This window comes from Centrocercus urophasianus, unplaced genomic scaffold (genome assembly GCF_019232065.1).
Source record: "Centrocercus urophasianus isolate 14NV4802_14NV808 unplaced genomic scaffold, USGS_Curo_1.0 seq_26, whole genome shotgun sequence".
NCBI classification, from domain to species: domain Eukaryota; kingdom Metazoa; phylum Chordata; class Aves; order Galliformes; family Phasianidae; genus Centrocercus; species Centrocercus urophasianus.
The window spans coordinates 16074257-16086024 of NW_024884822.1; the positions used below are offsets into that span (position 1 = coordinate 16074257).

At 47.7% G+C, this 11768-nt stretch overlaps 1 protein-coding gene and 1 long non-coding RNA gene across 5 annotated transcripts in view; both read left to right on the forward strand.

Annotated features, from left to right (window-relative positions):
* The first annotated feature begins 454 nt into the window (after positions 1 to 454).
* EGR1 (early growth response 1) lies at positions 455 to 3410 on the forward strand. The gene is made up of 2 exons (XM_042826286.1): positions 455 to 751; positions 1073 to 3410. The coding sequence occupies exons 1-2, from the start codon at positions 520 to 522 to the stop codon at positions 2368 to 2370; spliced, it is 1530 nt and encodes a 509-aa protein (XP_042682220.1). The 5' UTR covers positions 455 to 519; the 3' UTR covers positions 2371 to 3410.
* Positions 3411 to 5138: 1728 nt separating this feature from the next.
* The window catches only part of LOC122164516, an 8330-nt gene continuing 1700 nt past the window's right edge, over positions 5139 to 11768 (forward strand). The window contains exons 1-5 of one of the 4 annotated variants that reach the window (XR_006170238.1): positions 5140 to 5307; positions 6804 to 6916; positions 7756 to 7937; positions 10717 to 10876; positions 11039 to 11202. This is a non-coding gene — a long non-coding RNA (uncharacterized LOC122164516). Of the gene's footprint in view, positions 6947 to 7755; positions 7938 to 10716; positions 10877 to 11038; positions 11203 to 11768 lie in introns of all 4 variants that reach the window. The other 3 variants (XR_006170240.1, XR_006170239.1, XR_006170237.1) reach the window with 3 other exon arrangements.

The window sequence follows — 11768 nt, forward strand, 5'->3', positions numbered from 1 at the left end:
TTCCGGCGGGCAGGACGGGGCAGGCGGGGGCCGGACGGCGCGGGCCTCAGGGCAGGCATAGCAGAGGTGATGCTGCTCGCGGCGGGACACCGGGCCGCTGCGGGTGTGAGGGCCGTGGCGGGCGCGGGTCTCTCAGTCAAGGGCGGGAGGGGCCCCCACCGCCCGGCTTTCCCCGGTGCCAGGCGCTGACGCCAGGCGGGGTCCTCCGGCTCGCCTCCAAATAAGGGCTTCCTGCTTCCCATATATGGCCATGTACGTCAGGCCGGGGCGGGCTGCGGCTGGTGGGATCCGATATATAGAGGCGGCTCCGGAGTGGGCGAGGAGCCGAGCGCTTCCAGCGGGCAGCGGGGGGAAGCCCCGGGCCGTCCGGTGGGCGGAAGGTGATCGCTTCCAGCGGGCAGCGCTGGGTGGACGAGGCGCAAGGGCAGGCAGCAGGCAACGGCCGCCTCGCCGCAGCCGGCCCATCCATCGGGCCCGCGGCGGCGGCATCACCCGTCGGAGCTCGAACCCGGCTCCCTCATGGCTGCGGCCAAGGCAGAGATGCAGCTCCTGCCCTCGCTGCAGATCTCCGACCCCTTCGGCGTCTTTCCGCACTCGCCTCCCGCCATGGACGGCCACTATCCCAAACTGGAGGAGATGATGCTGCTCAGTGGCGGGGGACAGTTTCTTGCGCCTTCCGGCGCGCCCGAGAGTGCGGGCTTCGGCGTGGCCGGGGAGCCCGGCGAGCAACATTTTGAGCACCTCGCGGCAGGTAAGCGTGATAGCCTCGCCCGGGCGGGCAGGGGAGACCTGGTCAACCGCGGAGGCGGCAGCGCCCACGGGAGCTCCGAGACGCAGCGATGCCTCTGACCCGGCGGCTGCGCGGGGGTATCTCCTATGCTGTGCGTCAGCGGCTCTGGGCTCGTTGCTGCTGGAGACCTGCCAGCGGCGCTGCAATATGTTGCACTCAATTATTAATTAACCAGAAGCAAAGATCTGGGGCTGCACTGCGTGGGGATGGCTCGTGAAGCACTGGCAGCAGCTCCAGAGCTGCAGTGGCTGCTAGAAGTAATCACTTCTCTTCTATTTTCAGACACTTTTCCTGAGATCTCCCTGAACAACGAGAAAGCCATGCCAGAAACCAGCTATTCCAACCAAACGACACGGCTACCACCAATTACCTACACGGGGCGCTTCTCCCTAGAGCCGGCCCCAAACAGTAGCAACTCTTTATGGCCAGAGCCCCTCTTCAGCCTTGTCAGTGGGCTGGTGAGCATGGCTAATGCACCTCCCACCTCTACATCCTCTTCATCTTCTCCTTCCTCTTCACAGAGCACTCCCCTGAGCTGTTCTGTCCAAGCCAGTGAGAACAGTCCGATTTACTCAGCTGCACCAACTTTCCCCACTTCCACCTCTGATATTTTCCCCGAACCGCAGACCCAGTCCTTTCCCAGCCCCTCTGGAGTCCCCATCCAATATCCACCTCCAGCTTATCCGACTGCTAAAACCAACTTCCAGGTACCAATGATCCCGGATTACCTGTTCTCTCAGCAACAGAGTGAGCTCAACCTTATCTCAGCTGATCAGAAGCCCTTCTCAGCCCTTGAGACCAGAGCACAGCAGCCTTCCCTCACACCGCTGTCCACTATCAAGGCATTTGCCACACAGACTGGCTCTCAGGAGTTGAAGACCCTCAACACTAACTATCAGTCCCAGCTGATCAAGCCCAGCAGGATGAGGAAATACCCTAATCGTCCCAGCAAGACACCTCCTCATGAACGGCCCTATGCTTGCCCAGTGGAGTCCTGTGACCGGCGATTTTCACGGTCTGATGAACTAACTCGTCACATTCGCATCCACACTGGACAGAAACCTTTCCAATGCCGCATTTGCATGCGGAACTTCAGCAGGAGTGACCACTTGACCACACACATCCGCACACATACAGGAGAGAAGCCATTTGCATGTGACATTTGTGGCAGAAAGTTTGCCAGAAGTGACGAGAGGAAGAGACACACTAAAATCCATCTTAGGCAGAAGGACAAGAAAGTGGAAAAGGCAGCTTCAGTCTCAACTACTTCTTCCCCTGTTGCTGCCTACTCATCCTCTGTGGCTACGTCCTACTCTTCCTCCGTAGCCACCACTTACCCCTCACCAGTGCGCACAGTGTATTCCTCCCCTGCTTCCTCTTCCTATCCCTCCCCTGCACACACAGCATTCCCATCCCCATCGATAGCAACCACTTACCCCTCTGTCACTGCCACGTTTCAGACCCAAGTGGCCACTTCCTTCCCATCTCCTGGGGTTACCAATAATTTCAGCTCACAGGTGACTTCAGCACTTTCAGACATGACAACAACCTTTTCTCCAAGGACAATTGAGATTTGCTAAGATCACCTTCTGGAACAGGAGCGTTCACCTCTTCCACTGGCACTATGAGACATGGAGTCTTCAGTTACTCCCCCAACACTGTATGTTGCAAGGCTATCTAATATTTCTTTAAAATTCAGCTGCCTGAAAAAAACTGCTGTTTAAGTTTTCCACCACTGTTGATTAACTTAATTTGCATGGACTGTGGATATAAGTTCAGTATAATTTTCCCCATAAACAAACGATAGTATTTTATTAAGAGGAAAGGACCTTTAATTAAGCACATAGCTGATGTAAATTGTATGTGTGCCATGGTTTTGCTTTCCTTTAGGTACTGTTGATGTTGAAAAAGTTTTGCATATCCACGTTGTATTATTTGGAGTTTGCAGGGCCATATTTTGTAAATGTTAATTCTATTTTAGTGGCAATGCTGTAATGAGTTTAAAACTTCTTAGGGTACAGCACTTACTGTATTTGAGCATGTAAGAGTGATGTTATGTAAAAAACACCTGATAAGACACTCAAATGTGGCAGAAGTTTTGTTTTTAAAGTTACAAGTCTTGGTGCCTTTTTGTGAAGCCTTGCTGATGTCATGCATTTGTGTGAATAGATGCTTTGCATCTTGCCTTAAAGCAAAAGGGATGTTATGCAAAGAATGCAAGAGAAAGCAGGGAATGGGTGGGGAAGGGAACAGTAGTATGCCCTGGGAGACAGAATGTAAGCAAAAAAACCCCACAGAAACAAATAGGAAACAAATTAAGAAGAACAACAACAAAATCCCACTTCTCAAAGTCTATTTTTGTTACAAAAATGTAAATTTATAAGTATGTATATTCAGGAGTTGGAATGTTGTAGTTACCTACTGAGTAGGCAGCAATTTTTTTGTATGTTATGAACATGCAGTTCATTATTTTGTGATTTATTTTTACTTTGTAATTGTGTTTGTTAAAATGAAAGTGACTGTTTGGCTTCTAAATACATTGAATGCGCTTTCCTGCAAATGGGATATTTGGTGTACCAATACCCTTCAGAAAATGTAATAAAAAAGCAAAATTAAATCATGTAAGTTTTCACATTTTCCTTTAAGCTGCCACATAAGAAGACAGCTGCAGCAAACCTGACTGCTAGGAAGTAATGGATGCTATTTGTTTCCTGGAGAAGTACCTGCATGAAGAAAGGAAGGAGTATCAGTCACTCCTGACTGTGTCCAGGAGAGCTGTCAAAGGTGTGGATACAGCAAATGCCCTTGCATTGGCTGCATCATCTACTGTTTGGAAGTAATCACAATTCCTGTTTTCTGGCTTCTCCAGAAAGCAAAACAATGCTCCCAGTGCTGAAGGTGAGGCTTAAAAGTCAGAATCTCAAATATGCAAAGACCTTACTGGGTAGTAAAAAGGGTGTGTTAAGGCAATGGCATAGTTTCCAGCTGAAAATAAAATAAGCTCAGTACATGTGGCTGATGGACGGAAGGCAGGGAGATGAGAATTGTCATAGCTTCTTCTGTTACACAGCGCATGGCATAAGAAGTGCATGTGCTTGATGGCCTATAGTACAAATGTTTTAGTGTTTGTAGAAGGAAAGAGCATCCTTATTTGATGGCTTAAAATATATTTCAGAGTGCACAAGCTCTCTATGGAGTGAATTCAGAGGAGTTTGCAGCTGTGAGAAGTAGAAGTACAAATTTAAAGGAGGGGTCTTTCCAGGTAGGTTCTTTACAAACTACTTGATATCTGGAGGTGTGAGGAGCTGAGAAGCAAACACAGGAGTTGATGCCTGTATCTGGCATGATGTTCAACAGGAAGCAGTTTCTGTGGCAGATGGCACACACTAATACTTGCCAAAGTCAAGTCCACAGGCTCAGGAGTGCAACAAGCTGAATTCCCTGGCTAGTTCCTCTTGAATGCAGTCCTTAGATTTTGGTCTCAACTGTGGCAACTTTTACTTTGAATTGTCTGTCCACATGCATGACAGGAATGAAAGAAAACACATGGCCTTCTGTGCCTGGTCTTTTTGTGGCCTTTGTCCAGTAACAGGAAAGTATATTTCAGGGTTTCTGTGCATATTCTGTGAAGCTCTCTTTCTTCACACTGGTCTGAAGAGAACAAGCCTTATGAAGTTTACTCCCTAGTTTTATTGGGAGCGTGAGAATTTTCTTTTGAGGAGGCCACAGCACAGTTAGGATTCTCTCCCAAGGAGGCTGTTCCCAGAGAAGCAGCAGGCATTGCCAGGAGCTGGGAAACTTCACCCCTTGTGAGCAAATGCCAGCTGGAGCTGGACGAGAAGCACACTAAGGGTAGCACAGGCCACTGTCAGAAAATTCGTTTGGCTGATTTAAACCTCAGCGGTTTGTGATCTGTGACTAGCTTCAGCTGTGATCATTAGTGACAGAGAAACAAGACGTGCGTCACCGCTAGCAGCAGCCCAGCTGGTCTTGGGGGCGCCGCGGGAACCCACAGCGACTGCTCGCGGAACGGCACCGCGCCGCCGGGGCAGGGCCGGGCAGCGGCACACCGCGCCACTGCTGGGAGCGCGCCGCCGCAGGCGGCGGGCTGAGCCGCGTCACGGAGGCACGGGGCCGCCAAGGCCGAACGGAAACGCCGCTTCAGTGGCGGCCGGAAGCAGGACACCATATTTGGCGTTTCCACCTCGCCTTTTATGGTACTTCCGAGGCCCAAAAAAGGCGCTTCCTGCTTCCACCCTCCCGGGACTGCGCGGTGGATTTTCCGGGAGCCCGCTGGCCTGAGAGCCGCCGCTGCCTGGGCGCGGTTCCGCCCTCACCCCGGGGGCGACCTGGCTGGTTCCTTGCACGCAGCGGGCCCTGAATTGGCCGCGGGCGTCTCTGGGTTTGGGCAGCGTCTGCTTCGCCCAGGGCCCACCAGTAGGCCCGGAGCCTTTCGGACGCCCAACCCGGGGGATCTGCGGCTGAGGGCCCCGGGCCGTTCCTCGCTCTGCGTTCCGGTGCGGTTTCTTTCGTAGAAGCTTTGTCGCTTTGTGTACGTCCGTCAGAAATAGGTTCGGTGCAGTTTAACCCGAGGAGTGCTGAAAAGGCCGTTGCCCGCGTTCAGACAGGCTTTTCTTCTGTAGAGCCTTTTCATAAGCTGCTGTTCACCTGGGGAAGTGGGGGCGGTCCTTGCCTAGGAGGCTGTTTTGCTCTTTAATTGCGCTGCGTGGCCTCAAAATCTTTCTAGATGAATAGATTCTTCAGTCACTTTTCCTTCAGAAATGTATTTCTGGGCTGTAGGCCAGCTCTGGTGATTCTGAAGAACCCACCTTCCCCTTGTGTGCTATGTGGCCTTGTTGCTTTGTGCCTTGTTTTGTTCTGGAAATGCTACTAGAGATAACAGTTGTGAAATACAACTGTAAAGCAATTTTAGTTGCAGCTGTGGATTGAAAGACAAACACTCTGTAGAGAATGAGTTTAGTTCTAGCACTTCTGATGGCGGTTCATATGTAGTCAGAAATCTGACATAAAGTTCAAGAAAGCACAGCAACATTTTGGTTGATTCTATTGGTTGAAGGTTTCAGCTGTGATTCTTATTTTTGTGTAAATAAGCTTGAGGTGGTGAGAAACTCCAGGTGTACTCAGGTGAACTGGAAAGCAGCTCTGAGTCATGAATTTAGTGGCAGAAGCTTTCTGTAATTCTGACATTCTTCTCAAGGATGCGGGCGTTTTGTGAACAAAACCAGGTCCCAGGAGTTGCAGCTGTGGCTGTAACATGCCAGAGGCCTGTGGTGTCATAAAATGGACACACAAAGATCTTTATTTTTTAAAATGTGTCAGCATGAAAGTGGAATAGCTAATAAGTAAGCAAATGTTGATAAAAACTTGCTAAGAAAACTGTTGTAATTGATCAAAAGAAATTCAGTTTCTGGTTTGTTGTCAGAGGTAGTCCTGGAATATTCTTCTAGCAGTTGTGACCTGTGGCTAATAAATTTCATGAGCTGGAGCCTCTCTTGGTGGTTTTTTTTTTGTGTGACTCTATCCAGATGATTTATGGAGTTGGGCAAGGTCACAGTATTCATGGTATTTGACTGAAGGGTGAGTATTAGTGTATCCAGGTGCTGTCAGAAGTAGAAACTTTTGTGTGCTTAAACTCTCTACTTCATAATTTAGTTTGATTGCTATTAAGACTTACTGCAGAATGTGAAGATAATAAAGTTTCTGTGATAGGGGAAACCAAGTTTTGTAGCTTCTGTGTCTGTTTTGTAAAGTGAGTGGTTTGTACCTCCTGTCATCCTTTCCTGTACCTCGTGTCATTCTCCTTTGTTGTTTATGATAAGTAGAGGCCTGCACTATCCACAGTATTCAGCATGTCCCTGCTTGAGCAGGTTTGGCCAGATGACCCCCAGAGGTTCCTTCTAACCTAAACCGTTTTGTGATTCTCTGATGTAGGATGAATATAGATTAATTGAAGTATATATTTTTGCCTCCTATGTTCTTTATTACTTGTCAGATATTTCCAAACATTCCATCTGGCTTTTGAGCAGTGATCTGATCACTCCAGTCACTCCAGAATGTGGAGACAAAGCAGCGAGAGTCGGCAGAAGAGAGGAAATATGGCAACAGGTGAACCTCAAATAACTAAATATTAGTGCAGTAAGTTCAAGATTGTTGCATGTATAATGGAAACCAGAGAGAAAAAAAGCCTCTAGGGAGAAGTCTTGTGCATTATGGGGTGTCTTGTTGGAATCTTGTGTTACAGGAAATTGAGGCTGCCTTGTAAACTAAAGTCTTTATGTTTAAAAAAAAAAAAAAAAAGTTAACAGTAAAACATTCCCCACTTGTAGAATGTGTTGTGTTTAGGTAGTTCTTGTGGTAGTTCACTGGGTCTCACGTGTTCCTTTTCTTGCTTGGAGGAAGGCACCTCTGTGAATGTATTTCCTTATTGCAGCATTTTTATATGGGAAGGACAGACATCTGTCTTTTTTTCAACATGCTGCAGTTTCTGTTTTTGAAAAGCAATGGCAGTGAATAGGTGAAACACTGGGTGAGAGGAGGCTGTCATTGTTATAACCAGGAGACCAAAGAGGGAGGATGGAATGCTCGGTCTGAATTTGTGCACAGTGACAGAGTTGTCATGGCAGGAGATACAGAGTACATGCTCTTTTTCTCTAAAGATGAAGTTGCCACCATTTCAGTTCTTATCACAACTTTAAGAGATAGTGTTTCACCACAATAGCACTGTTAAACAAGCTTTTAAAGTTATTTTGCTGTGTGTCACCTACCTTTGCATGTCAAACCTCTGTCTTATTTCACAAAATTTATTCTGTTGGATAAAGGACTGTGGTGTTGCCGTCTATTAGAAGACGTCTTGTAAGTTCCTCTTGAGCACCATACAGAAACCACTGTATAACATCCCATTTCTTGCATCTCTGTTCTCTCTTCCTGTCTTTTTCGTACCATAGTGCTAATCCAGAGCACAGTGTTTGGAGTCACTATGGCATACAACCAAGAGCATTTGTGGCTGTCCAATGAGAACCTGATTGTGAAGCTTCAGGCTTGCTGTTGAGGCTGTCTTGTTTGTCAGGAATTTGTCTCCAGAGTGAGTTTTTTGAAGAAGGAAGTTCCAGCAGTCAGGCACATCCAGGTATGAAATCCTTTAATTTGGTTAGAAAATTGCCAGTTGCTCTCTATATGCACACTTATTGACTAGTTTTGTTCAACACAAAGAGTTGCCACACAATTAGATATCTTCTCATTTTGTGGATTACTGAAAGGCATTTCCTTCTCCCAAAAAATCTTTGTGTAAGTTACTTCTCTTAATGATATATGAGCAATAATTTCTTCTCAAGCAGAACAGAGAGAGAGAAAGAGAGAGAGAGAGAGAGAAAGCACATCTGAGAAATGTTCACCTGTCATTTCACTATCTCATTTGGTGTTTTGGAAATAGGACAATATGAAGTTTATGTAGCGGAAATGCTAAGTTATGGCCTGAAACAGTGATTTGAGCACCTGGTGGGAAGGCAAGGCTAACAGGAGAGCTCAGGTGCAAGCAGTGTATCTGAGTGACTGGAAGGAGCGGAGCCAGGATCCACCTCTTCCCAGACCTCGTTTAAGGGTTGGCAGTGGAGGTGAGGGCTTCTCTTGCTGGAGGTCTCTGCCTACCTGAGGCCGCTTCTGTTTAGTATCGTTATTAATGATCTTGATGAGGGGGTTGAGTTCACTCTCAGTAAGTCTACATATGGCACCCGGTTGGGAGGGAGTGTTGATCTGCCAGAGGGGAGAAAAGCTCAACAGAGGGACCTGGATGGAATGGATCAATGGGCCAAGGTAAACTGTATGAGTTTCAAGAGGGCCAGGTGTCAGGTCCTGCATTTTGGTCACAACAACTCCAGGCAACCCTACAGGCTTGGGGAGGAGTGGCTGAAAAGCTGCCTGATGGAAAGGGACCTTGGTGTGCTGATGGACGGCTGGCTGAGTATGAGCCAGCAGTGTGTCCATGTGGCCAAGAAGGCCAATGGCTCCTGGCTTTTATCAGGAATGGTGTGGTGAGCAGGACTGGGGAAGTCATCCTGCCCCTGTGCTCAGCACTGGTGAGGTCTCACCTTGAGTACTGTGTTCAGTTTTGTGCACTTCAGTATGGAAAGGACATGCAGGTGCTGCAGCAGGTCCAAAGAAGGGCAACAAGGCTGTGAAGGGCTTGGAGAATATGGCCTACGAGGAGAGACTGAAGGAACTGGGGCTGTTCAGTCTGGGGAAGAGGAGGCTGAGGGGAGACCTGATTGCTCTTCCAATACTTGTAAGGTGCTTACAGTGAGAGCGGGGCTGGTCTCTTCTCAGTGGTGACAGGTGACAGGATGAGGGGAAATGGCCTCAAGTTGTGCCAGGGTAAGTGTAGGTTTGATATCGGGAAGAAACTTCTATACAGAAAGGGCTGTTAAGCACTGGAATAGGGTCCCCGGGGAGGTGGTTGGGTCACCATCCCTGAATGCTTTTAAAAACCATCTGGATGCGGTGCTCAGGGACGTGATTTAGCAGAGGGTTGTTAGAGGTAGGGTAGTATGGTTAGGTTGTGTTAGGACTTGATCTTTAAGGCCTTTTCCAACATGAGCAGTTCTATGATTCTCAAGGTAATAATCTATTTTCTGAAGTTTGGTCACTTATTTTTACTTAATGCTGAAAACCCACCAATGGGTATGGTTCGGAAATCTGTCCACTTGCTCAAATCACTGACCAACATCTTCAGGAGGACCTTGAGCTGATGTAACTCTGCGAGGAAGTTGTAAGCTTCACTGTACAATCAGCAACTTGAAAATGATTTCAGTTTAATGGACAGCAAAATGGCTGCTAGTGGAAGAACAAAATAATGCTGCAGGATCAAAGTGTACTATTAGGAGATGAACAGAATGAATTGAGGCCAGTGGCAGTTAGTCAGTGCAGAGTTCCTGGCCTCGGATCTCACTTGCTCAGACTTGCTGGAGAATGTTCCTCCAGACTCGGCGGTTTTCCTCCCACTGAATTCATACTCTGTTACACTTACTTAGCATGTATCCCTAGAAGATGGTTGTAGAAGGAAAAGGGACAAGATCTGAAGCATTTTAAAAGCAAACAAAGGAGCATAAAGGAAAACTCACACCAAACTGCGCTGACCCAATGAAGGCAGCAGACTGAATGGTGGAAGGCCTTGAGAATTGTTTTGTTGTTCACTTGTGGTTACATTGGTCATGAACTTGCACACCTTAATTTCTCACACTTTGGATGCTGTAGCAGAGGGTGGAGGAGATTTCAGAGCAGGAAAAGTACTCTGGCTGCTTGGTGTTGGTTGGCTGATGGAGGCCCCCTCTGTCACTTTGCTGATGATTAATTTCACCAAAGCTCAGTGACATCGCTGATGCAGCGGTTCCTTTTTTCATTCAAGCTGGAGATCTGGTCTCCTTTTCCTTTGCTCTGAATAGCACGGCGCTAGGCTTAACCTGGAGTGGCATTCTGAGCTGTGGCAGTGAAGTTCAGTTCTGAACTTCACTTCTTCAGTTCTCCAACTCTCAGGCTGGTGCTGGCAGCGACAAGTGCCATCGTTCTGAGTATGTAGAGGCAGTGAGGCAGCAAAATAGAAAACAGGTGTTGGGGCTTGAAGCTCAGTTCAGAAAGAAAGGGGTTTTCAAGCATCGTCAGGACGCTACCAGCTCTGATAGTAATCACTGCTCAGAGTGGTCAGTCCTCCTAGGGTTCTCAACAAACTCAGGAATTTGGGGACAGCATGGAGAACTCCCTACTCCAACAAATGACATTCCTCTTCATCAGCCCAGACGTACCTTACCTCTGTCTTTTCTACATGTAAGAAAGCAGCCTCTCTGGTGCAACTTTTTCCAGTGTTGCTTACTTTGGAATGTGTAAGCGTGGAATCTGTCCCTCTCTGTCCTTTGCAGGATGTCATTTCTCACAGCAAAAAGCTTTCTAAGGAGAACAAGAAGCAGCTCTGACATGATGACGCTGAACAAGCAAAAGGGAGACTTGAAAGCTTTGAGCAAAGAGAAGGGGGGGGGAAGAAAGCTGGAAGCCTGTCAACATCTTTTCTACTTCCTTCAGGTACGCAGCTTCTCGTGCTGCTCCTAGAGCACACCTCCTGTCATAGAGGCTTCCCTGTGCCGGTGCAGTCTTGGCAGTGCGCTGCAGCGTTGCAGCATCGTAATTCTTTGTGGCGCTGGCCTTTGTGGATGCATGCATGAAGCATTTTTCTTCTTGTTGTAGACTAGCCCAGGATAGTTAGCAAGCTGAATTTTTCAGATGCCTAAAAGCAAATGCACAAAGCTCATGGATTTGGTCATCTTCATGCTGTGTAACTGTGTGTCCAGACGAAGAGAGGAATATCTGCTGTGTCAGCTTTCCCAAACAGCGCTCCTGGAGGAGATCAGGTATGTTGTAGCATAGGACACAGCCTTGCTGTGTTGCCTTAGTTTGGACAGTTTCTAGAATGGAAACCGTTCTTGTGTGGCGTCCTGTGCTAATTTGCAGATAATTTCCTGCATTCTGCTTATCCCGTTTCACATTAGTCCTTTCTGTAATCTGGAAAGGAGAAATTAACTTTGTTCTTTAGGAATTAATCTGTTTGTCTTTAGCCCCTACTTTGTTGCTCAGGAATGCACTATTTTTGATCTAACATACTGCCTTTCTGAAATTCAGTTCAATCTAAATTCTCTGCTGTCTAGTAAGAAGGACTGCCCACAGATTGCAAGCTGGGGCGTTACAGGCCAGTGATGAAGCTAACAAGGAGGCGTCTGGGTTTTAAAAAAGGAATCAGAAGGCTGAGAATCAGGTGCTTTGTTTGATGTTTTCACTGGCTGTCCTACTTCAAGATTCTGTTGGTCCATAGGCACGTTGGCTTGGTGCTTATGACTTCAGTTCTTATGATACAGAGCTGCACCACTTGCTGCCTAGACCAAATACAGATATTGTTGGAGGAGATTACTCTATGCATTAT